General features: G+C 44.4%; 1 protein-coding gene and 2 pseudogenes across 1 annotated transcript; 1 reads left to right on the top strand and 2 right to left on the bottom strand.

The window, feature by feature from the left end:
* Positions 1-5,360: 5,360 nt before the first annotated feature.
* Positions 5,361-8,669, top strand: LOC125519152 (annotated as a pseudogene).
* An 8,377-nt stretch (positions 8,670-17,046) lies between these two features.
* On the bottom strand, positions 17,047-21,219 carry LOC125521364 (basic leucine zipper 19-like). The gene is made up of 3 exons (XM_048686427.1): positions 21,030-21,219; positions 20,074-20,808; positions 17,047-17,513 (listed from the first exon to the last, which is right to left on the bottom strand). Exon 2 carries the CDS (start codon positions 20,789-20,791, stop codon positions 20,084-20,086), a length of 708 nt encoding a protein of 235 aa, XP_048542384.1. The 5' UTR covers positions 20,792-20,808; positions 21,030-21,219; the 3' UTR covers positions 17,047-17,513; positions 20,074-20,083.
* Positions 21,220-24,047: 2,828 nt separating this feature from the next.
* Positions 24,048-25,992, bottom strand: LOC125519814 (annotated as a pseudogene).
* Between the last annotated feature and the right edge of the window lie 1,781 nt (positions 25,993-27,773).

Raw genomic sequence — 27,773 nt, forward strand, 5'->3', positions numbered from 1 at the left:
GTGGCAGATCCGTTGACTAAACCTCTCCCTAGAGCAAAACATGATCAACACCAGAACTGCATGGGTGTTCGATTCATCACAATGTAACTAGACTATTGACTCTAGTGCAAGTGGGAGACTGTTGGAAATATGCCCAAGAGGCAATAATAAAATGGTTATTATTATATTTCTTTGTTCATGATAATTGTCTATTGTTCATGCTATAATTGTGTTATCCGGAAATCGTAATACATGTGTGTATACATAGACCACAACATGTCCCTAGTGAGCCTCTAGTTGACTAGCTCATTGATCAAAAGATAGTCATGGTTTCCTGACTATGGACATTGGATGTCATTGATAACGGGATCGCATCATTAGGAGAATGATGTGATGGACAAGACCCAATCCTAAGCATAGCTCAAAGATCGTGTAGTTCGTTTGTTGTAGCTTTTCCGAATGTCAAGTATCATTTCCTTAGACCATGAGATGGTGCAACTCCCGGATACCGTAGGAGTGCTTTGGGTGTGCCAAACGTCACAACGTAACTGGGTGACTATAAAGGTACACTACAGGTATCTCCGAAAGTGTCTGTTGGGTTAGCACGAATCGAGACTGGGATTTGTCACTCCGTATGACGGAGAGGTATCTCTGGGCCCACTCGGTAATGCATCATCATAATGAGCTCAATGTGACCAAGTGGTTGATCATGGGATCATGCATTACGGTACGAGTAAAGTGACTTGCCGGTAACGAGATTGAACGAGGTATTGGGATACCGATGATCGAGTCTCGGGCAAGTAACGTACCTATTGACAAAGGGAATTGTATACGGATTGATTGAATCTTCGACATCGTGGTTCATCCGATGAGATCATCGAGGAGCATGTGCGAGCCAACATGGGTATCCAGATCCCGCTGTTGGTTATTGACCGTAGAGTCGTCTCGGTCATGTCTGCATGTCTCCCGAACCCGTAGGGTCTACACACTTAAGGTTCGGTGACGCTAGGGTTGTTGAGATATTATTATACGGTAACCCGGAAGTTGTTCCGAGTCCCGGATGAGATCCCGGACGTCACGAGGAGTTCCAGAATGGTCCGGAGGTGAAGATTTATATATAGGAAGTCAAGTTTCGGCCATCGGGAAAGTTTCGGGGGTAATCGGTATTGTACCGAGACCACCGGAAGGGTCCCGGGGGTCCACCGGGTGGGGCCACCTATCCTGGAGGGCCCCATGGGCTGAAGTGGGAGGGGAACCAGCCCCTAGTGGGCTGGTGCGCCCCCCTTGGGCCTCCCCCTGCGCCTAGGGTTGGAAACCCTAGGGGTGGGGGGCGCCACACTTGCCTTGGGGGGCAAGCCACCCCTTGGCCGCCGCCCCCCCTAGGAGATTGGATCTCATAGGGCGGGCGCCCCCCCCCCCTTGGATACCCTATATATAGTGGGGGGGAGGGAGGGCAGCCTCACCCTAGCCCCTGGCCTCTCCCTCTCCCTCCCGTGACACTCCTCCATCTCCCTGTGCTTGGCGAAGCCCTGCTGAGATCACCGTTGCTTCCACCACCACGCCATCGTGCTGCTGGATCTTCATCAACCTCTCCTCCCCCCTTGCTGGATCAAGTTGGAGGAGACGTCTTCCCAACCGTACGTGTGTTGAACACGGAGGTGCCGTCCGTTCGGCGCTAGGTCATCGGTGATTTGGATCACGACGAGTACGACTCCATCAACCCCATTCTCTTGAACGCTTCCGCGCGCGATCTACAAGGGTATGTAGATGCACTCCTCTCTCCCTCGTTGCTACATGACTCCATAGATTGATCTTGGTGATGCGTAGAAAATTTTAAAATTCTGCTACGTTCCCCAACACGTCATGCCTTCCAAATCAGAGTGAATTCGAGTCAGATTCACAGTCTTCCATGACTAAGTAAAGAAAATCTCTTTAGCTTAGACGACCATGTACTCCTTGCCGTGCTATTCCGAATTGGCTTCTTCTTCCTTATCATATGCTCAACGATATATAATGTTATGTAATGCCTTTGTCCTTGTACATAAATACATATTTCATATCTCTTCCTACCTCGTAAAAATGCAGTGTACCACTACAATTGTGAGTCATGGATTCACCCCCCCCCCCCCCCCCCCCCCCTGTGAAATATTCGCGCGTGAGGTGGACGAACAATAATCATATGGCTTGATTTGAGCTTGATCTTGTTCATTTGCTCTCGAGGACACCATGGCACGTGGATATTGCTAGAATAATAGCGACGCATCTCTCGGAACATCTGTGTTATGATGGTGTGGCTAGAATGTCACTACATGTTGTGGCTGAAAACTAGCCATCTTTCTTTCACTTGTCAGACCGGCAATGGCGTAGTTGCACCGCCTCTTTGTTGAATTTGTTTTCTTTGTTATGATCTTCTAGCCTTGATTGGTCGGACTCAATTTTCTAGGATGAAAGTCTTTACCTTAACATTCATAGGTTTGACCAGGCAATGTCGGTGCATGTTCCTACTTCCTTCTTGAAATTTGGTCATGGAAGAAAATTATGAGTTTACAATGCTAGTTGGTTGTTTCTCATCTTGTCGTGGTTTCGTCATTGCTATATACTTGTTGGACTCTACTTGTAAGTTTAAGCGCCGACTTGCATCTTATTTAGTTAATTTATGGTTACGTGCACCTGCGAATGCAGGGCAGGAGGCGCAAAAAAAGGTTTTGACCCTCCTTTTTTTAGAATAAGCAATCGGTTAGACAAATTTAAAGCAGCAAATCATGCATAAATTAGTACAGTTCCCTCATGCATGAACTCTTTGAGTCCCCACTATAACGGAAGCTCATTTGTTACTTACACTAGATGATACCGCGCAGGTTGTTACGGGAATTGGGTTGCAATATATTATTTGATGAGATTTGTTGTCTGAAATTTGAATACGAGAAGGAAGACCACACACACTCACACGCACGCACCCACACACTTATTTTGTTTAATGATTATAAAGTTTTTGATACTCCCTCCATTCCCTTATACAAGCCACAAATTCAAATTACATGTACCAAGGTAAAATTTAACGATAGCTTTGCAAGTCCACTTTTCTTTTCATTAACCGAAATCATTAATACGCCTGTATGCATGCAAGGAAGGAATGTGAAGGAAGTAACACAGTGTCATTATGACTACAAGCATGCAAGTATTAAACAAGTTGATAGTGTGAGGAAACATCATTATTTTTTGCCTCGATTACTGTTAGTGGTCTTGTATAGATGCAAAATGTATTTTTCATAGCGGCCTTGTATAAGGGAATGGAGGGAGTATTTATAGAATATAAGTAGCATACTCTCATGCATATTGAGAGAAATAAAAGTAGTGTGGTTGATTAAGCGGGAGACCGTGCATGTTGAGAGAGTAAGTAGCATTTTTCATGCATGAAGAGAGAAATATAAATGGTGGGGCATGTGTGATGAAGTGGCATGTGTAGTATACTAGATATGATGACACATTTCCAGCTCCAACCTTTGAGCAACTCTAACGGATGCCCTAAAAACTCATACTGTAAAATCGTTTTAGTGTATACCACAAAAAGGGTTTGGTGAGTTTTCATGGTATGATGTGTGCTGTGGTAGAACAGATCTCGTAAAGATTTAGCACAAAGCACCCTCAAAACAAAAACTGAATTACAATCGAGGTTGACCCCTGATTCTTCTCGAGTCAGCTTGATGCAGCAAATCAGTTCCGCTCTATGTCGTCGGGGTAGAGGAGGTGGTGACCCCTGGTTCACATCGGCCGTGACAACGGGCTGATACCGCTCGAAATTTTTGCTCCGATGCGCGGCCTCTGGAGGCTGGTCCATCTTGAGCTCGGACGTGGGGCTCCCACAAGCTGGTCCCATTCAAGCTCCAAGGTCCGACGTGCGGCCCCCATAGGTGAGGTGGACGACATCGGGCTGCTCCTGGTCATGCACAGGAGCGCGTGTGACCTCCAAGCCACCGCAGTGGTGTGAAGGTTGGTGGCGGCAGGGATGGCCGAAATCAACCGTGGATGATGGCGGCGATGGCGAGGGTGAATGCGCGGGAGCTAAAATTTCCCTCCCGTCAATGGTCTTCTGGTATAGAGGGAGCTATAAATTTTTCCTTCAAACCTCCATATTTAGAGGACGGTGCGGTTTTTAGGGGGACGGTAAAAAAATTACAGTACATGCGGTTTTGCAGGATATGGTCTGGACCTTTTTCTCGAGGTGTTTTAGGGGTATCTGCTAGAGTTGCTCTTATATGCATGACATGCTGACACCCAAAATATAGGAGTGCCCAAATCAAAGAGTTCACACGACTGAATGGAAGCTATCAATAAATAAGTTTCGATCAAGATTTAAATTTATGTTTTGGAATTTGGGAGCACCCACTCCTCAAATGCTCCCATGCCACCATCTCTCAAAAATACATTTTAATGTTTCAAAAAGTTCCGAAAATAAATTTTTAGTGTTTACAAGACTTGTCTCAACAATCCCTCAAAATTTCAAATCCAAAATCAACATATACATGGAGAAACAAAAAGAAAATTCAGGATGTGAATAGTGTCTTTTTTGCTTTTGTCTTTTTGTGACACTATTCACTGTGGTTTGTCTTTTCATTTCTCCTTACGTATTTCGAATTTGGATTTGAATTTTTTTGGGATTATAGGCCCATGTCTTGTGAACATTCTTAACGTTCTTCGGGAACTTTTGAAACATTTAAATGTATTTTTGGAAGTTGGGAGCATTGAAGGAGTGGGGGAACCGGATAATTTCCAAAAGATTTTCAATGACTTTTCAAAATAAAAAAACTGAGTGACCATTTACCTATTACACGCCTACTCCCTGTATTACATGATTATGACCATGACCACACGCACGATCTAGACAAACTTCCCTTGGGAAATCCCCGGTCTAGGCCAGCAGAATGGAAAGGGTGGTGAGCAATTGCACGGTGGTCGACGACATGCCTCCTGCATAGCATTCGGTACACAAAATGATTTCAGTTTCTTAGTGTTAGTGCGTGCCATCACGGGATCAAACTGTTTCATGACTTTATTGGAGTAGTATTCGTATATTTTAGGGTGTGCAGCACATCCCAGGGCTCAGGCATCACACATGTTCAAACAAATCTCCCTAATGGAATTGTTGGACTAAGTGCATGTGGATGGATTAGTGTTGCAGTATGATGTATGAGACTATGAATTAATGTTATTAGTGAAACCTGATACGATATTTTATGGAGTGATGACATGCCTATACATCATTGTGAATTGTTTTCTTATCAGAGGTCATGCCAAAATTTGATGTGCAAGGATTCCAAAGATCTTTCGAGCTTCACAAACTAGTCAGAGGGATTGGGCTCGGCTAGTTCGCCATCCAAGCCATGGCCCGGGCCTCGAGCCTCGAGCTTTCTATCCACCCCTGGCACAGCATGATTCATGGTGCACGCGAGTGGTAGGAATTTAATCAATCATCTATCATGCATGGGGCTGTCTCACTTAACAATGTTATGATTATCTGTACGGTTTTGCTAGCAATTTTGATGGTGGATGCAGATGGGAATGCCGCGCACGATTTGTCATTTTCCCGCGTGTACCGTTCTGGTTTTGGGATCCGACTGCAAACATTACTTTGATGAGTGACTATAGATTAGGGATGTCGATATTGTTGGCTCACTTGATCTTAACTGTCAAATCAACTTTCATTTAGATAATAGACGAAAGAATCTTTTGCAGCCTGTGCACATCCGGATGCACAAACATGCTAATTGAATAGAAAAAAATATAAATTAAATAAGCAATTGAAACACTGCAAGTTTAGTTGCTGGACTATGGGAAATAAACAGACTGTCAGTGTATATATAAATGTATTGATCCGTCACACACAACTTGCTGAAACATATCGAGGGTGTGCACACAATGACACATAAACAGGACATGCATCCCGGTGCAGATAGTAGTAGAACACATGGTGTATCGCATGCAAGGACAAATAATCGAAATGTTAACTGGTTAATTAATCATTGTGCGATCAGGCCGTTGATCTGAAAAAATAACACACGGACCATCCCAAAAATACGAAGCTGATCCTGACATTTTTTTCGAGGGATTTGCTAGCTCCATGATTTGTTCCACAAAATGAGATGTTTGCACGTCTGAAACCCATTCAGCTATCCCACAAGCCGGATGAGTTTCGATTGAATTTAAATGTGAATGACAAAAGTTCCGTCGACTCGCTTTATTTAGCCGGATGATTTTCGACATACACTTTCTCTCACTCTCAATGTTATGCATTAATGTCTTCCTCAACAAAATGGTGTATGTGCAATACTATACAAGTGATGCATATTCGTTGCTGTGGCATTAGTATTTGGTGTGAAGACGATAAATATATAGGTTTTCTTCATTAGTACAGATGGGAATCCTGTGGGGTCAGAAAATAACTTGCCATAAGTGAAAATTTGGTACAACCAACCTTGCTCGATGGATGGCTGGGATTAAATACTAATCTTACCATCTAGGGGGTAGTCTGAAGCATCTTAAAAGATCCTTAAACATTAACTACAACTCATGGAAAACAGAAAGAAATGCTGACGATACAAGAGGTTATTATTAGTCATCGATATATATGATGGGCTACGGCCTTTGTTGTTCAATTTATAGTGAATGTTGGGGGGGGGGGGGGGGGGCGGATTATTGGCTCATAGACTTCTGGTGCAGGAATATTGATAGTTGTAGGTTATGAACAAAAATGCTATATGTAACATGATGTTTCTCTTATCCCATTTATCTTTGTTATATTTTGGCCTTGTGTATTATTGCTGCTTAGACCCGGGTTAATAAATTAAGCTTCCATTTTCTGAAACAGTGTCAGTTTAAAGCTTTTGTTATGGGAACGGGGGTGGGGGTGGATATAATAGGGAATGATCAAGCATTTATCATGCTGCAACCATTTGTGATCCATTGGATTGGGAGGAGAGGTGGCAAGTACAATTACTTCCTTGCCAATTTATCCCAATTTCTAATATATGTGCTACAACAAATATGCTTGTTGTAGGCACTAAGTACAACTTTAAATTGGTACTCCCTCCGTAAAGAAATATAAGAGCGTTCGTAAGTTCGTAAGTTTGGATATGCCTATTCTAAGACATAAATATACTTATTGCATACACATGGTATTAAGATAATGATCTTTAAGAATGTAAAATGTATGTATTGTGATGTATACAACGGAAGAAATTCAAAAACCGCACAGGATAGCTTACTCAGCCGGGAATAAATTTATGAAATGTCAAATTATTCTGTAAAACACGCAAACATGCAAATGTTTAAGTTGTACTTCGAAAATTTTGTTGAGAAATAATCAGTTTTTACCCTTTATAAACTTCACATCTCTATTGCTAGAATATTTTCATTTTTTTATACCACAAAAAATTTCTTTGGGGGGGGGGGGCGCGGGGGGCGGGCGGGGGGGGGGGACATCATCCTTCAATGTGTAATTTACATCAAGCATGGTACCTGAACATTTATATTCTAATTCTGAAAAACATGGAATATTATAGTGTTTCATTCTTGGGGGGGGGGGGGGGTGCTACCGTTTCGCCTCTCACATACATGGATGCCTTTTACCATTGAGCGGTTAAAACTAAATATATTATTTTTTCCCTTATTAGGGTTAAGTTGGAGAGCATCTGGAAATGAATCTAATTCACTTGGATAAGAGAGTTGATGTACAATTACATTGTTTGGTTGACGTCTTGAATTATCACAATTTGGATTTCTTGTTATATTTATATTGTCGGGTTTTCCACTACATTTTTCCTTTAATAAGGTAGTTGGAGAGCATCTTGAACGAGATGCGCATTCAAGACTACTGTTTTGGCTTAACCTCTCATCATCTATTTGCATCTTTGGGATACGTTGCTGTATAGGTACCTGGCGGCTAAGAGCGAAGTAGACCATTATGAGCAGGAGTTAAGAAGGGGGCAAGAGGAGATCACTGCGGTCCCTGAAATCGGTAATTTGAGAATGTCTTTTGTGACGAAAAAGATTGGACATATTTTTTTTCTACATTAGTTAGTTCATAAAAAAGTGCATGCACCTACATATGTACATATTTATGCGTGCATTGCGGAATTTGACCTATCGGGTTCGGATTTTCATTCTTACAATTACGAACCATGTCCAGAGGCTGCTAAGGTCGGAGAGATCATGTCGCAATATGGACTCGAAGCCCAAGAGTATGGCCCTGTGGTGATGTGCCTGCCTAGGAAGCCGCAAGCCTGGCTCAAGTTCATGATGAGGTACGTCGTCTTTTTTGACATGACATGTGTGACAAGATGTGTCTTTCACACTAAAGAAATTATGTTAAGTTGGTCATAATTATTTAATTGAAGTTTGAGCTGGGACTCGAGAAGCCAGACCCTAGAAGAGCCGTGTAGAGCGTTCTGGCGATAGCACTGTCCTACGTTGTTGGCGGGCTGGGCCCCCTCGTTCCCTACATGCTCATTCCCACTGCTCACGATGCAATGCTCACATCGGTTGTGGTCACGCTTGCTGCGATCTTCTTTTTTGGCTATGTCAAAGGCCGCTTCACTGGAAGCCGCCCACTCTCCAGTGCTCTCCAGACTACTTTTATCGGTGCCGTTGCTTCTGCCGCAGCATACAAAATCGCTAAAGCTGTGCAAGCTTGACGATGTATAGAATTCTCTCTCATCCAAAGTTTCACTAGCATGGAGTGAATGAATTCACAAAGAAGCATGAGATGGGGAGTATTTCATTTATATTCTGGTCATCATTTTTTCCTTTTCTTTGTGTGGATGTGTTAGTGTTTGCTTTTGAACTGTCATGGGTATGTGTATCCCTTTTGTCCATCAGTGAATAAGTTAACGTGAAGAAAGATGACAGAAGAAGAAGATTGTTATATGGTGGCTTGCGTAAATTAATCTACCGTCCACCTCCGTCTTGAGTATTTGTACTATAGTTTCCTTTTGCTGGAAGGATTTATGGTGTGTTTATCTGAGCTAAATTTGAGATATACTTCATTTGTCATATAACATTTATACAATACTTGTGATTTTGTGAGTACAAAAGTGAATGATACAGGGTCACTGTGAGCTGGGTAAATTTAGTGTTTAAATCGCATATTTTCTGTAGCAGTGTACTTCAAGACGTATTTATGAGGTTGTCGTCGGTATGTTCTCTCTGACTGAGCTTTTTTTCGATAAAGGGCGATTTTATTATCTCAGAATGTAGCATCAAGGGGATACAAAACATTATGAGTAACACCCGGCCTCTGCATAACTAAGATGCACACAGCCAAATCCAAAAGTCTGACAAAAAACAAGAAATATGAACAGGCATATCAGCAACAGTAAAGTCCTATAGACCGACACTATGCCTATGTCGAAGGTGGTGGTGGATCGATCCGGAGGTTATGCTGCCACCCATGTTGGGAAAAAACCTCCGTAGCCACCTGCTCCAACCGCGTACACACCGTCTTGAATAACGATTGGTGCTCCGATCTTTGTAGCATAGACCACGTATGAAGCGAGTGCGTACAACGGAAAATAACCTGCAGAGGAGAATCATTTTTTCATTAAAAACCAAATCGTTTCTATATAGCCAGAGCGACCAAATTAAGGCGTACGCTCCCACCCTTATAAGCGCTTTAAATCTATTTGGAATACCGTCCAACCAGTGACCAAATATATTGGCAACACTTGTGGGTGGATATAAATTTGACGCTATTTGGATGATTGACCACGTAGAACGTGCAAACTTGCATTGGAAAAAGAGGTGTTTGATTGTCTCGTCATGAGTACAAAAACAACACTTCTTACTCCCTGGCCAGTTGCGTCGTGCGAGGTTGTCTTTGGTCAACACAACTCCCTTACGAAGATACCACATGAAAATTTTCACTTTTAGTGGAATCTTGGACTTCTAAATTTTCTTGTTATTACTCACTTGTACCTCAGAATGTGTGAGCGCACGGTACATAGAGTCTACTGTAAAAGATCCTGATGTAGTAAGGTTCCAGCTAAACACATCCCGACCTTGTGTCAAGTTAATCGAATCCAATCGGGACAAAAGATTATGCCATGACAGAAGTCTGGGGCCAATCAAATCCCACCTAAACGAAATGTTCGGCGGGGATGAACTGAGCACGTGCGCAATAGTGTTGTGCTTATCGCGAGCAATGTTATATAAGGCTGGATATTGTTCTCTGAGACTGGCATTGCCTAGCCAGATGTCTCCCAGAATTGAGTCTCCGACCCGTCTTTTATCGCGAAAGACCCAAAGCGAAAGAGATGTTTCTTTGTCGCAATTAGGCCAGCCCAAAAGTGCGAGTCACCAGGTTTCCTATATGCCTGGGACACCACCTTTTGGCCTAGATACTTGTTGCGCAACATGGTTTGCCAAACACCATCCTCAGTAAGAAGTTTGAACAACCATTACCTGAGCAAGGCCTCATTCTTGACCTGTAGGTCATGAATTCCAAGGCTGCCTTGGTCTTTTGGCCTACAAACTATGCTCCATTTGGCCAACTGGTATTTTTTCTTTTCTCCATCTCCTTGCCAAAAAAATCTGGATCTAAAATAATCCAATCTTTGCAGGACCCCTTTTGGGAGTTGGAAGAAAGAAAGCATATAGAGAACCATATTTGTGAGAACGGAGTTAATCAAAACCAACCGTCCTCCAACTGAGAGCAGCTTGCCTTTCCAACTGCTCAATCATTTCTCTAGATGCTCCTCTACATGCTTCCACTCCGCAATGGTGAGACGCCGATAGTGGATCGGTATTCTCAAATATTTAATCGCAAATTGGCCATGTGCGCAACCAAAGAGGTCAGTATAATCGGCAGCCGCCTCAACGGCTTCTCCAAAGCAGAAAAGTTCACTTTTATGGAAGTTAATTTTGAGACCCGACATTTGCTCAAACGCTGAGAGCAAGAGTTTTAGGTTTCGAGCCTTGTCTAGGTCATGTTCCATAAAAAGAATTGTGTCATCGGCGTATCGCAGAATAGAGAGGCCACCATCCACAAGATGTGGCACTACTCCTTCTATCTGACCGTCCTGCTTAGCACGCTCAATCAGAATAGCCAACATGTCTGCAACAATGTTAAATAACATTGGAGACATGGAGTCACCTTGCCGTAGTCCTTTTTTTGTCTGGAAGTAAGGGCCTACATCATCATTGACTTTGATGGCCACACTACCTCCAGTTACAAAATTTTGGATCCACTGACGCCATTTATCGGAGAAACCTTTCATTCTTAGGGCTTGTTGGAGGAAAGACCATTTGACCTTGTCATAGGCTTTTTCAAAGTCAATTTTGAATATTACTCCACTCATGTTTTTCCGGTGCATCTCATGAACGGTCTCATGCAAAATTACTACGCCATCGAGTATATTCCTTCCTTGCATGAACGCCGTTTGAGATGGCCGAACAACATGATCAGCTACCAAGTTTAACCTATTTGTGGCCACTTTGGTGAAAATCTTGAAGCTAACATTAAGGAGGCATATGGGTCTGAACTGTTGGATCCGTTCGGCCTCCTTAATCTTGGGAAACAAGACAATTTCACCAAAATTAAGTCTAAATAGGTCTAGTCGGTCGGCATGAAGACAATTGAACAAATCCAAAAGGTCGGTCTTGATGATATCCCAAAAATTCTGATAGAATTCTGCGGGGGAAACCATCTGGCCCTGGAGCTTTGTTATGTTCCATTTGGAACACCGCCGCTCTCACCTCCTCTTCCGAGAATGGTGCCGTTAGGATATCATTTTCTTCTGCCGTGACTTGTGGAATATCATCCATTCGGATCTCGTAAAGGGTGAAGTTCCCTTCAACTGACGCTCCAAATAGAGATTTGTAGTATTTGGTGATATACTTCTTGATCTCCTCATGTCCTTCGATCTGCCCCTCATCTTGTTGAAGACTGTAAATACATTTTTTCCTATGCCGCCCATTGGCGATCAATTGGAAGTATTTTGTATTACTATCACCCATCAAGATGAAGTCAGCTTTGGATCTCTGGTAGTATTTGATCTCCTCTTCTCGCAAAAGATGTGCACCCTTCTCGTTAGATTGATTTTTCAGCTCAATCTCTTGTTGAGATAAGGTGCGCGTCTCTGCAATTTTGTCGAGGTCGTCAATAATGGTAGAGAGTCTTTGTTTTTCTTTTTTATATATCCCGTTGATGTGTTTCGCCCATCCAGTGAGGTGTTTCCTCATGGCCCTTATTTTAAAGTTCCATCTCAGAATAGGCGTACGACCAACAGCGGGCTTCTCCCAAACATTCTTGATTATGTCTACAAATCCATCCCGATGCAGCCATCCCAATTCAAATTTGAAAGGGCGACAGATGTTTGGCTTCGTAGAGTTAGAATCCAGAATTATGGGTGCATGATCTGATAACGTCTCGATAAGCTCTAGGGCTCGCATGGTTACCATAGGAAATTTTAGTTCCCATTCGGTATCCATGAGTACCCTATCGAGTTTCTCGTATGTCGGCACAGATCGGTTATTAGCCCAGGTGAACTACCGCCCCGACATACTGGCCTCCCGAAGATTCAAACTGTCTATCACAGCATTGAATATGAAAGGCCAATGAGTGTCGAAGCGGTCATTATTTTTCTCTTGCTGATACGTAAGGATATTAAAGTCCCCTCCAATAAGCATTGGATATGGTTTATCCTTAGCCAGGTTCACCAATTCACGAAGGAAAGCCGATTTATGCTCATCTTGGGCAGCCCCATAGATTGCGACCAGGCTCCATGTAAAATTATCAGCTCTGTTTCGTAAGTGAAATTTCATATGAAATTCACCAGTCGAAAAAGCCAACAAGTCCATGGTGGTGGTCTGTATCCCAAGAAGGATTCCTCCAGACCTTCTACGAGCTTGCAGACTATGGCACGTGTAGTCGAAACCACCTGATAGGTGATCAAGGACATGCGGGCGGAAGTCACATTTACCAGCCTCCGAAATTGCCACAAAATCCAACCCATGTTCTCGCACACAATCACCGACGTGTTTATATTTAGCCAAGTCTGAGAGACATCTGCTATTCCAAAACATGCCTCTCATGTGGAAACTCGGGTCGGTGTTGAACATTTCACCTTCTTGGGCTATTTTTGTTTCTTTTTAGGGGAATGCGATTTAGATTTTCGCAAAGACGCTGTGAAGTCACAGAACATGGATCCGGGTCTTGCGTCATCCAAACCAACCTCGGTAACCTCACCAACCAAGTGGGAGACAAGCGAATCATCATATTTGGCATCCGCTTCATCCTCATCCTCGGTTTCGGGGTTAGGTAGGGCACTATTACACTTTGGAGAAACCTTTAAACGGTCAATCTCCATATGTTTAAGTGCTCCAACCGAAAGATTAATTTCATTGTCATTCTTTCCCATGGATATACCAATATTTTTAAGGCTACAGGAAATACAAGTATCCGAAAATGAAAGAAAAGATTTAGCGGGTGAGGTACCCAGCGTGGAGTCCAAATTCCTCGAGGCTTGTCATCGCATTGCCTTAGCTAGTGAATGTTCATCTGTTGAAGAGGAACCGTCCGCGGAGACGGCGTGACAGTTACTACGCCGAAGCGGCGAAGCCAGCCCTCCAGACATAGTATGTCTTCGGTCGAGCCGTTGGTGTTGGTTGCTGCAAAATCGGCGGGCTCCAATCTATCCCTAAGGTCGGTGAAGAGGGACGTGCCGCAGGTCCCACCGGCACGATCGCCACCGGTGCCGGGGCCGAGCCACTCGGACAATCCGCTAATGGACCGAGAGGAACCACGACAACCGGAGCAGGAGCTGAAGAAGCATCCACGGGTGACAACTTGGAACCTTGCGCGCGGACCGGAGCAGGATCGTCAACATGCCCTGCTGGCGGTGCGCCCGTACCCATGACCGGCTGCACGAGCGCAGAAGATGCAGCACCGGCTGGCTGCACTACTGACGGTGCGCCCTCAACCATAGCCCGCAGCACTGCATGCAGGCCACTGTGCGCATGCACACATGCAGCCACACCTGGGTGTGCAGCCGCATCAAGCAGCAAGAGTGCTTCATTTCCTGTAATGGATGTAGTATCTCACTGTTGGTCAACTCCAGTACCAGCCGCCACGGTGGTGTCCACATCGAGGTCAGCTCCTGCATCAGTCTGCGAAGGAGCGTCCGATGCGTTCACAAAGCGATTATCAGTCTCCATTGGAATGGTCCCAGCAGATGACGTATTGGACTGAGCAACACCCCTTTCAGAATTTTTCCCATTTTTGTTCGCATCTTGATCAGGCAAAACATCATCTCGGTTAGCCCCGTGGTCTGGACCGTCATCATCGTGCTGCCAAATGCGAGGGATGAAATCATCTTCGGGTATGAAATCGTCCTCCTCAAGCACGAACCGAAGATTGTACCCATTAAGCTTGACATAAACCCCAGCCGAGACCGAGGCAAGACCTGCACCATCTTCTTTTTTAAACATGTTTAAATTCAGAACCGCCACCTGGATGCGCACAATGCCACGACGGTGCAAGCATACCAAGTCAACATCCTGAGTAACACCGATGACGGATCCCACTGCCCACAAACCAAGAAAGTGACGAAGTGGCGGTGAAACACTAGTTACATGTACCCAAACTGGCTTTAGCGGATTATAAGATGGTCTGACATCTGATTCTGATTTCCATTCACTGATAGCAATTACCACATCATGAGACTTGACTTTGAACTCAAAAGCAGCAACTCTCTCTAGAACCTCCATAGATGGGAAAGCAACCAGGAATGCATCATTGCCATGGGGAACGGCCTCCCACTTCCAAGGAGTTAGGACCGAAGAAATTTTTGCAATCTCAGTCTCCACAACAGCAGCTGTGACCGAACCTCTAGATATCTTTACCAGACCAGTCGGTGAGGATGGTGGTGCAAGGTGTTCCCTGAAAACCGAGTCCGGCAGGTGCACAAACATAGCCTCATTAAGACCAACACCCCGAAAGATGCCATTGGCTTCGGCTGCTTCAACACAGAACAACGATGCAGAGGGTGCTTATAGTTATTACAAATATAACAGTAGTGCGTAATGGTGCAATCTTTTGAGAGATGATCATCATTCCTGCACTTATAACACCACAAATTTGCTTTCTTTGCTACACGACCCAGCTCGGAAGTGTCCGCCTGAGACGCCGCCGCAACGGGGTTGGGCTGCATAGGCGGCACAGGTGCGGCGCTCGAAGGCGGAGCTAGTGGGCTTAAACTACTAATGTGCTTCATGCGAGGCTAAATAATAAAACCATTGGCAGGATTGTCCCCATGTGTTTCTGAGGCTAGGTTTACTAGTACATATTACTGTTTTATCTTGTTACCGGGGCACGGTGGACACTTGTTGGGCTTGATCTCGACATTCATTTGTTCAATGGAACATGGACTTGTGGAAGGAGCACCATCTTCTCGCGTGGCTCTGGGGTGTCCTATTTGGCTCGCGAGGATCGTGGACTTCGCGGGGTAAGTTATTGATAGCCACGAGCTTCCGATCCATGGAGTATGTATAGTATCAACCTTGAATTGTTTTCATACAGATCCTTAGTCAAGGAGGCACATTGTCTCTCAGCGGTCCACGTGTCGCCTTTTCCCATGTCATTGTCTTCTCCTTAGATGTACTCTTACATGACATGGTATAGTTTTTCGGTTGTCTTTGGAAGATTACAATTTTAGGGCCTGGTTCACTTCTTCTGGGTGTAAGGCTTGCATGAAGGCAGTAATCACCTTCATCATGCTTGGGTTATCGAAAATTTAGTTCTGGATCTTCAAGAATTTATTGATGGAATTTCATACTCCCATATATAATATATTGGTGGGTGAACAACACATTTGACAGCCAATGTTGCATTAACTTTCCTTGGAACTTTGCACTGAAGACTTCTTGAAGATGGTATCACAACACTGTCAAGTTCTTCATTTGGTTAATAAACAAGGAAGAACCGAGAAGCCGGTCAGGACCCAAGTAAGGGTGAGGCCCACAAAGCTATTTCATTGTTGATGCCTATTGCGTGTGCAAGGTAACTTGTCAACGAGAAAACTCAAAGAACTGCCTCTCATGCAATCAACGAAGAAAATCGAGCGCTTCCAGAGGAAGGCATCGAGGCAGGCATTGCGGCCAGAAGTCGTCCAGTCGCCCTTCCGCTACTTGTCCCCTCCTTTCTCTTGATAAAAAAACAACAAATACGACATACCAAAATCAGCCTGGGATGTTATTTCAAGTTTTTAATGGTTTTGTAGGTTTAGTGTGGTTACTTTGTACTGCTGTGTGTAGGGACATATTTGTCGTTGTCTTCTTACATTGCACTCCATGAAACAAAGGGCTTTCTGCTTAGGAGTGGGGGAACACGAGTAACGGTGTATAGTGTCTTCATTACACTTACAGGAACGACCACAAATATGGACTAATACTGTCAGGGTAGCGTGTTTGTGTTACAAAATATCAGAACAATGGTGGAATCCTTCTGCTTGTATAATCAAACACGATACAACAGGATAGGCATACCGACAACTTGATGGAGTTTATAGTGAGCGTGTTTTCCAAAGGCTAACAACTGCTGATATCGAACTTGCGGTCAACTCAAACTGAAATGTAACCTAGAATGACAAAATTTTCAGAAATACTATCCAGAACTCCAATAGCTGGACCTTCACCCTGAAAGAACTGCTCAAATTCACAATGATGCACGTCAAACCTCTAAAAGCAGAGGCTCAACAAGCGGTGCACGGTTAAACTGTGAACTTGAATTTCTATCTTTTTCTATGTGGCCTAGAAAAGGCATTGATTGATGTAATATTTTGCTACTCTTTGTATATACTCTTCATATTTAATATTTCCTCCACTCGCAGATATAAGATGGTTCAAATATTTTAATATAGACTACATACAGACTGAAATGAGTCGATAAACAAACTAAAATGCACTATATACATCCGAATCAGCAAAAGGTCAGAATATCTTGTAATAATGAACGGAGTTGAAAATCACCATAGAACAATTGTACAAACCAGCAACGTATTTATTATCACAAACATAGAGGGGTAAAAAAACTCTTCTATTTCTCCATTGTGATCTTTATTATTCACAAACATAGAGGAGTCAGACGTTGTGATTTTTAGCTATATTACCATTAACGTCTGAAAAATAGACGGGTAAAGAAAAGAAAACTAGCACAAACCACGGATGCAGAAATCTTGATTGTTCACAATAACTTGGAATGCGGTATGTATCTACTCATTGTAAGGAGGCATCTAGGACCAGAAGCAAGGCTGTCAAAACTCCATCAACATAACTGAAAACAGAGCAATGCAACGTGAGCAGCCATGTCCTGGTAGCATCAGAGCTATCGAACTTGCAGCGCCTCAGGATCCATACAAGGCATCATCGGCAATACAGAAGTTTGAACCAAACACAAGCCGGCCGATAGAAGCAGGAAATGTAGTCTTCCTTATAGAGGAAACAAATGGTCCCCAACAGAGGGAAGATACGCAGTTAGGCATGTCCTGAAAGAGAAAATCAGCAGCATGTTACTCGAGTCCTGATCAAAGCATCCGCACCAACACTTGTAGAGACAGAAAAGATGATGAAAAATGAAAGCAGTAGCATGAGTGTTACTTGAGTCCTGAAGCAAACATCCACACCAACACTTTTAAAAATATAAAAGATAATGCAAAAAATAATCTCTACAGAAGGAAACGGTTTGCGCGTCGTACTAAGCGAGTCGAAGGCCACAAACTAGCTAGGTACATCGCAACCCGCATGTATTGGACATAGCGTAGGGCATCTCTAGCCGATCCCCTAAAATCGGTTAGACGAGTAAATTTTGAGTTTGCCACCGTTCCCACCCGCCATCACCACCGATGACTACTGCTCCGGCCGGCATGGGTAGCAAAGACCCTTCCACCACCCCACAGGTCGCCGTCGTCGGCGTATCACCACCGCAAACCACCCTTGCACCGCTGTCCACACCGGAAAAAGGTTGGGGACAAAAAAATTACCCAGTCCACCACACCAGCAATTACCGCTAGTAGCAATGTCGGCCGGGTGGCCACCTCGTCTCTGGCGACGGTAGCCCGCTGCTCTAGCCAGCGACAAGTGTTCTAGGAAGCCGACAGCCGCCACAGCACCACTCGCCGAGGAGGCGGCGAAGAGCAAGAAAAAGAAAGCCAATTCAGCCCCTCGTACCTGTCTGGTGGCTCGTGTGGCATCTCCGGCCACCCCTACGGCTAGTGCTCCGGCGTGTTCGGCTGCCGCAGCCGGCAACAAGGCCCACGGCCGTCAACTGCTCAATGAAATGCCTACAAGGTAATTTCTTGCTTTTTCTCGTTTCGGCCTATGCATTGTGCGGTGATTGTTGTCGGCCAATGGATGATGGAGTTTGTTCTTGTTTTTGTCATGAACCAAACCACAGTGGATGATACAGTAATAAAGTTTTGGGAGCTCACTTGTGGGAACATCTTGATCCAAACGGAGGCCTCTCTTCGGAATAGTGATGGTGGGGGTGGCCGAGAGGACACAGCGGCTCATGTGGCATCTTCGCCACCCCTACGGCTAGTGCTCTGGCGCGTCCGGCCACTGCAGCCGGCAACAAGGACCACGGTACCAAGTGCTCTATGAAATGCCTACAAGGTATTTTTTTCACTTTAGCCTATGTATTGTGTGGTGATTGTCACCGACCGATGGATGATGGAGTTTGTTGTTGTTGTAATGACCCAAACCACAATGGATGATACCGCAAAAAAGGTTATAGGAACTCACTTGTGGGGAGATTTATCCTAACGGACGTCTCTCTTCCGAATGGTGATGGTGGTGGTGGCTGAGAGGATGGTGGCTCGTGTGGCATCTCCGTCCACCCCTACGACTAGTGCTCCAGCGCGTCCAACCTCCGCAGCCAGCAACAAGGGCCACGGCCGCCAAGTGCTCGATGAAATGCCTACAAGGTAATTTCTTTTTCATTTCGGCCTATGCATTGTGCGGTGATTGGTGTGCGGCCCATGGATGATGGAATTTGTTGTTGTTGTCATGAACCCAAACACAATGGATGATATCGCAAAAAAAAAAATTGGGAGCTTACTTGTGTGGAGATCTTAACCCAAACGGAGGTCTCTCTTTGGAATGGTGGTGGTGGTGGTGGCTGAGAGGATGTTGTTGTTGGTGGTGGTGATGATGATGATGATGGTGATGGGCGTGCCCATGTGTATGGCGGTGCGTGATTTCTTTGGCGAGGAAAGTGTTTCAGTTCGTGTATATCATTGGTTGGCCTCGATCCGCAACATAAAACATGCTACATTGTGGCGATTATGGATCAAACTTGATCGATGATGTGATGTCTCTCAGATGTGTTTTAATTTGAATATCTCCATACGTGAAACTAAATGTTTGTTAATGGTTTATACGTTATGCGTGTTTATTTTTAAATATTTGAATGATTGATGATATATTATGCAATTGTTTGATGTTCATGCGGCTAGGCTAAAAGAATGGAGATTTTTCTTTACTTCACTAATTTTAGGGGATCGGCTAGAGATGCCCTTGTACAATCCCCACAGCATAGTGAGATGTTAACTCATTATTTCAGCTCGAAGACTAGAGATGGACAAAGGTTACATTCAGTAACAGAATAATGGGGACACTTGTCCACTATATGTCTTCATTATACTTAGCATACTATTCCCAAGTGAAGAATCAGATGAAAATACTAATGAAAGCCGTTCATAACTGCCCACTATAAAACAGTCTAAAGGACAATCGAAAGTATGGCAAGGCCGGTGCATTATGAAGTTCATGGGCAGCTATCAGAATGAATGAACAGAGTGTCTAATGACAAACTGAATTAATACTATCACACTGATGATCATTCCCTGGAAAAGGTTATTCAGTAATGATATGAGCAGCTAATGTGAGTTTGAACATACAGAAAGGCAGAAGTAAACAAGCAGTTTATTGCCCGAAATTGATGTTGCTATAAGAAAAACTCTTCTATTTTTCAGGAAAAAGGCAGGCCCTTTTCCATTTGTACAAGAAAATTTTGTCTACAGAACACACAAGATAAGTATAACTAACCTGCATGCCTTCACCTCTTTACATCATCTGGCAAACCTGGGAGCCACTGGTTATTTGCAATATCACCGGCACCTTGACCCAACACCTCGCTACTCATAACATCATCGTCATCCATTGTCATGGCCTGCATCTCTGGACTGCAGTAGGGCGGATCGTTGCATCTGAGCCTAACCTGCCGGGCACCACCAAGGGAACTTCCTTGGTCAGCCAAATCCTTGTTCTTCACTGGCCGCTTGTAAGGGAAAGCACCAAGCTCTCCGTCGATCCTCCCTCTAATGTCGACAAGCAGGCAGCGGAGCCTGGAGGCCTCAGCCTCGAGCGCCGAGTGACTCTGAAGCCTCCCCACGAGCTGCTTGTTTAAAGCCTTGAGGCGAGCCACCTCTTCCTCCAGCAAAGTCGTGTGGGCCTTCTTCTTCTCACGGTACTTCCTCACAGCTGCCCGGTTACCTGGCGGGCGCTTCTTGGGGCCGTTATTCTCTTGCGGCGACTCGGAGGTCTGGGCGACATCATCCGACTCCTCCCGGAGGATCTTGGTGTGGACATGGACGCAGGTCTGGGTGTGGTGGGCAAGGTCATGGCGTACATGCAGGTTGCAGCAGGCGTGGGTGTGAGTACATGCGAGGTGCTCCGGGTCTTTCAGGATGTCGTCAAAGTAGCTGTCCATGGCCGGGTGCAGGTACGTCTCCGGATTGGTGAAATCTATGTCCCCGTCGTCCATGGTCCGCAAGAACAAACCTGATAACATGAACACGTACGGCATGTATAAGATGCTCTTGCTACTACTTATTTTCATTCATTCATCCGGTAATGGCATGCAATCGACGGCATTGGGAATGCCCCCCACCGATGATGATTGGTGCAGGTCAACCGCGATCGTTCTTGCGGTGACAAGCAGGAGGAAAACGAAGAACAAGCTGAGACGAATGAACAGGCCAGCCAGCTTGAGTTGAGCTTACCCGCAGACGAGAGGAGTCGCGTCCTGGTCCTTTGATGGCCACGCCAATCCGGAGTTGTGCTGCCGGAGGAGGATGACTGGTGGGCGGAGCCGCGGTGGGGAATAACCAGCAACGTTTTCGTGTGCTTTTCCTTCTCTTGTTCGCATTGACTTGGTTTCCTTTCTCGGGGTTGGATGCTTTTCGTCCGATGTCGTCATCCATGGATGGGGGAGAGGAGTCCGTAATAACGTGAAGACAAGCAAACCACCTCGCCCGGGCGGTAGGTTGATGTGCGCCGCGCGCGGCGGAGATATTTTCAAGACGGACTGATCGAGGCGTGTGCGGCTCTACTATCCCAGCGGGTCAAGTGTCAATCAAATACGCGAATCAACCTATGGTTGAGTTGGTTAGATGGACAGTGATATCCTCAACCCATCAGGGTTCAAATCCTGGTGCTCGCATTATTTCTGGATTTATTTCAGGATTTCCGGCGATGCGCTTTCAGTGGAAGGAGACGTTCCTGTTGACGACGAGGCTCCTACGGCAGTCTCTCGAAGGTGCTCATAGGGGTAGGATGTGCGTGTGTGTATTCATAGGGATGAGTGTATGCGCGTGTATATAAGCGTTTGTATTTGTACTGATACTTAAAAAAAAGTGTCAATCAAGTACAGTAATATAAAATGGTGAATATATTCCGTGGAAACAAATGATATCATGTTGAATAATACTGGCACTGGCACTGATAGGCGCCGGCGTATCCGTTGAAATTTCGGCCGGTCACGACGCACAGCCAGATACAGATACATAAAACCACCGTTGGATGACGATCTCATTAGTTTCTCTTCCAAAAAGTTAAATCTCACAAAGCAACAACGGAAAAACGAGCAAAGTCAAGCGCAACCAACTTGAATCACGGCTGCCCTCACTGCAGGTCGCCGCCCTTGCCGCCGGTTGCCACCTACTCCCTCCGTCCGGAAATACTTGTTGTTGAAATGAATGTATCTAGATGTAACCGTGTGCACCCGCGGTGGCAACTCCGGTGACGATGGCGGCAGCTCGCCGCAGCACCCCAATGCGCTGTGGTCGCCCCCTCGCCATCGAAGCTCACTGCACGGGGTTGCGTGAGGCGTGAGCGACAACCAAGAGGCAACATCGTTCATTTTTTAAAGGGGGACACTTTATTATTTAAGCATTATACTCGGTCTCTGCATAATTAAGATGCACACGGTCAAAAAAAATCCTTTTATAAAAACAAAAAATAGGAAAGGCGAAATACAAAGATACATGTAGAGACCATATAATGCCTAAAGTGAAGGGGGCCCAATCCTAAGATCATGCTGCCACGCATGTTGGGTAAAAGTATCCCTCATCATAGTCTCTAATCGTATGCACACATCCGTAAACAGGTCTCGATCCGCCACACGTTGTAGAGATGACCATAAACGGAAAGTCCCGGTACATCTATCATTAAAAGCCGTATCATTTCTGCATAGCCAAAGCGACCAAATAACGGCAAGCGCTTCCAGCCTGAGAAGAGTTCTAAACCTATGATCAATCTCATGTAACCAGTTGCCAAATACATTAGCAATGCTATAAGGAGGATACAAGCCATAAGCTATTTGGCCATATAGAACGAGCCAATTTGCATTGCAAGAATACATGTTTTATTGTCTCATCGTGGTGACAAAAGAAATATTGCGGACTTCCATTTCTTCATAAGGTTATCTTAAGTAAGAATGACTCCGCGACGAAGATAACATGCAGGGATTTTATTCTTAAGATGCATGTTCATCTTTCAGACATTCTTGTTACTATCAACTGGCACATCAAACTGGATTAACGCTCTATATGGACTCCGCTAAGAATGTCAACGCCGTTCATGGATGTTGCAGAAAAGTTCGCCGCTCGTAGCAAGAAAGAACAACGGTTGTAGCAATTCGCCATCGCCGCCGTCGCGGGTCACTGCTCTGCCATGATGGATGTTGCAAAATCCCTTGCCGGTAGTAGCAAAATACAACAACGGTTGCAGCAATTCATCTAGCCACCATCACCGGTCGCGGCTCCACCATGATGGATGTAGCAAAACCCCTCACCGGTAGTGTAGCAAAATCTGAGGACGGTTGCAACAAAAGAAGTCACCGCCGTAGTAGGTCGGGATGTAGCAAATCCGATACCGATAATAGCAAAACACGACGACGGTTGCAGCTTATGGCTCAACTCGTTGCAACTTCCAGGGGTGGAGGTTTGCTCATCGGAGTGGAGCTAGATGGATGGACGGAGCAGATTCAGTGGTGGTGCTGCGGGGGTGCACGCCCAAGCTGTAGCAGGATGTGATGCCGGTCGTAGCAAATTGCGATAGTTGAGACACCAGGAGCGGAGACCGGCAGTGATGACGTCGATGGTGGTCCGATCCGATCCTCGACTAAGCGGCTTCCACAGCTGCAGGTAACTATACATTTTGTAAATGGCGTCAATAGGTTATCGCAAGGTAGCGCCCTCAATCACAAGTTTATTGCAAATCGTCTAGAGCGTCCAAATAAGGACTCCGATACCCAGCCACCTAATGTGGCGGTGTCCCATCGTAGAGGCCTGCAGTTCTGAGAAGAGTTCGGTGAAGTCGGTGTGGCACCATCCGTCACCAACTACTTCACGGAAGCAACTCCAAAAAAATTGGGTCATCGCACATGTAAAGAAATTATGGTTGGAGTCCTCCACCGTGTCGCACACGGGGCAAATACCATCGCCCGGGCCGTTGCGGTTGAGAACCTCGACCCCAGAGGGGATGCGCCCGCGGATCCCTTGTCATAGAAAGATCCTAATCTTCAAAGGAAGCCGGAGATAGGCCAAGCATTCTGTTATCCAAAATCAGTTTGATATAACAAAAATTTTATTTACAATCCACTTGAACGCCAAACAAAGTCTTAGTACTAGTAAATTTAACACCACGCGAGGAAGGCATCCCTGAATAAACTTTATCATACAGGCGACCTAACTGATAAAAATAACAAACAGAAGCCAGGACACCCGAGTTGTCTACAATCATATGCCAGTAAACGCTCTGCATTGTCTTTCCCAATGCTCCCTGGCCAAGCGAACACGCTCAACACGCTCGGTTTGCATCCTCTTCTCCCAGTACTCCGGGCAACTGTAGGAAGGAAAAATATTTCACTGATCAGCAATCTCAACTTAAGGAAGGGTTTCTACGTAAAAAATAGTGCACACGTTTGTGTGGAAGAGAGAGAGAGAGAGAGAACTATTATCCCCTTTATTTATTTTTCTCAAATTCACTTAATTAATTATTACCTGTTTCTAAGCAGAATGTTGAGCTGATTCAGCCGCAGAGCGTTAGGAAAGACACCGGCCTAAAGCAGAGCCAAAGATATACGTTCCTGAGCAGGTGACCTTGGTAGAAAATATTGAGCAAAAATTTGATAGATTTACCCGGCGACAAATCGGGCATTTTGATCCGGGATCTGCAGACTCGAGTCCATCAACAACTGTCACAGAGGCTGCAGCGCTGCAACACATGTAGCAGAAGATGTGGCCACATGAAAGAGAAACTGCATCGAACACTGTGTCCTGCAAAACCAAACATCTTATTGAGTTATATCATCCACTCTCTTCAGCAGTCCGAGTTTTCACAAAAAGCTTTAATAAAAGGGCCGAAAATGTATAGCTCACGTACTCTCCTCTACAGTACTACCCTCTAAATTAGTTGTTGACACGTGGGTCACGTATCGGACCGCCAAGTCAGAGGCTAGCATGTGAGACTATTTATTTCCATAACTTACCAAGCAGATCGAACAGGTTAAGTCGATGTCGACCCGCAAGGAATCCAAGAGGCTACAAGAGAGCGTCGGCTTATCCTCATCGCCGAATGTGAGGGAGAGGTCCACTAAGAGCTCCATTGAAACGGTGTTGTTCCACCTCAAGTTGATGTACAAAGCCATGAGCTCGTGCAGCCACGGGGATTCAAGTATCTCGATGTGCAGCCTCCGCGCTTCAGTTCTGAAAGATTGCCCTTGTTTTGAGCAACATTTCTGCAAGTTTTTTTTGTGTCAGATGCTATCATTATGCCATTAAGAAAATGATTTATCATTATGTAGTTGCTTGTGACTATCTAATTATCAAAGCAGGGACAGTAGATGGTAATGTTGCCGCAGTAATCACCATTTCACACCAACAATATTGATGAGACTAATACTGTATGGTGTGCATCTTCAAATAAAGAGACATACAGGGGCGCAGCCAGGATTGGACCCGGCCTGAGCCAAACATGATGAACAATGTTGAACAGTAGCAGAAGTGCTACAGTCAATGAAGGATTCTAGGGCCATGACCTGGGTCTAGGCCCTGGGGGCCTTTGGCCTTTTTGCACCTCCGGATAGATAAATAGAGTGTTCACAACCAAGTATTACGACTTATTAGTCATCCATCTGTCAATTTTCCTTCATCGACAAAACTGAGTAATTTTAACATGTCCGTCTTACCTCCTCTTTTCACATGGGAGGTAAGAAAGTAGGAGTTACTCAGACCACTACCTAACAAAATCAACGGCTCAGATCTATTATACACTCTTACCTCCCATGTGAAAAGATGAGGTAAAAGAGACCATCTTAAAACTGCTTGCTTTTCTTTAGAAAACATATATATGTAGCGAAGGAAAACCGAATTATTGAGTTAGGGGCCATGCCTTGTCATACTTCTTTGTGATTTTCCTCATGGCTACAGCATTTACAATAGCATAGGTAACTAGGTCTTTTCCTTGCCGTACTAGTGCCTCATCAGTCCTTTGAGACCTGTTTGTGAACCAGATGAAGTACTTCCTCAATCCCGTGGATGCTACATGCAATTTAAGTAACTTTTCGACCTTTTCATTGAAGCAGCAAACGATTGTTGACAGCTCATTGGCAAGGGATGGAAAGAAACTCTCATCACGTACTGCAGATGCAATAGCTAGTGTCAAATATTGATCATGGGCCATGTAGCCTATACCTTCATTAATAACTCTTTAAATATTCGGGAACATACAGATAGGAAAACAAGTATAAATGCATGTGCAAGACTAAGGTGTTTGATTCGTATGAAGAATGCATGAACTTTGTAGACTTAGGTGTTTGATTCATGAAAATGGAAAATAAATACAAAGGAGTCATAGCAAAGGTGTTCACATTAATGCAAAGAACATACAAAGTAAACTTGTGAGACATGAGGTGTAGTATGTCATCTCTACTATGGGTAGCATGTAATCTCTATTGTGGTTGTTGTAGTCCCGTCGAGCTGTGGTTCCCCTGTACTTCCATTTTTTGCTACTCCTTATATAATACCTTAATATTTTGCAACACAATGGCTGCATGTATAGCCGACATAGAGGCCGGGAATTTACCCTCTTTTCTAGGAAAAGAATAAGCAAATGATAATTTTATTTTGGTAATGAACACCTTATTTTGGTAATGAACACCTTCATCTTAATCTCTGCACACAAAAAATCTAGAAAAAGGTTTAAGTGGATTGTACAAATATGGCATTTCTCTTTGAATCGGAGATCAAAATAAAATTGTTCTTGTTTCTTCTTTGCACCATTAATTACTATGAATCCAATTTTGATGGATAATGGCACCAAGAGAATAATTCCCCATTCTTATCATTTTCTTCACATTTTCTATAAATCAAGGAGGACCCTACATCGTCTACCTCTATCCTATAATATCACCACATATGTAGGATGTGCAAAATTAAATGATATCTCTCAAAATGGAATAATGCATGTTTTCACAAGATACTCCCTTAGGGCTAGAGGACAACTATCTTTTTTTTCAATCATGTTGCAAGAACTTAGTACCACCGTGTGTTGGGCATTAATTACTGATTTCACAAACTTAGACGGATCACTAATTTACTTGGCATTTAGGGATAAGCTTAACAAAAGGTAACCTTGTTAAGGATCTTAAAAAAAGGATCAACTACTATAACGGAAACCAGAAGTGATGTTATTGCCATGAGGGAGAGACGACTCATGTGGAGATTGTGCACCGGGCTTTCAATTGACCCACGCTTACTAGTTTTTCAAAGCATGTCTTAAAATTAGTTATCCAAGATAAGTGGACAGCCTAAGCCGAAAATTCGGGTGGGGTGTATGCTCTATGTTGTGCTATTTGAAAATTTCATAATGATCTTGTGTTTTAAAAAAAACTTTCCATTTTTTGCAATTTATTCATATGACTACCCACTGGATCCATATGCAAAGGTGTAGGATGTTATGTATTTTAGGTGCATGTATTTGAAGATGGTAGCACAAACTATGTTCAACCGACATAGATGGCATGCGTACTACACAAGTGTATCTTGTGATCCATATTGTGTTTGCTCAAACTATTTTTGAGAGTTTGCTTTTCAAACCCTTTCTACTGATATACTTTGTAAGAATGAAGTGCATTAGTCGATCGGAGAACAATAGAGAACTGATTGAAAATAACAAGCACAAAGCAATTACCATAACAGTGGCCAGCCCCGGTGCACTGGCTATGCCCTGTGACGACCATGGTGGTGTCGTCGCCGGGGAGCTGCGGGCAATAGGGACTAGTGTTGCATTTCTTAATCATTTGTTTGAGAGCCCAAAGTGGGCAGTTCCTCCTTCATCCCCTGCATATGTCTCTTGTACTCCTTGGCGAACTTCATCGCTACAATGGAAGACATGAACATCACCAGATCGAGATTTTAGGAATGGAGCGAGAAGAGAAGTTGCTGCAGGGAAAGCGATTAGTG

This window comes from Triticum urartu, chromosome 7 (assembly GCF_003073215.2).
Source record: "Triticum urartu cultivar G1812 chromosome 7, Tu2.1, whole genome shotgun sequence".
In the NCBI taxonomy this organism is placed as follows: Eukaryota; Viridiplantae; Streptophyta; class Magnoliopsida; order Poales; family Poaceae; genus Triticum; species Triticum urartu.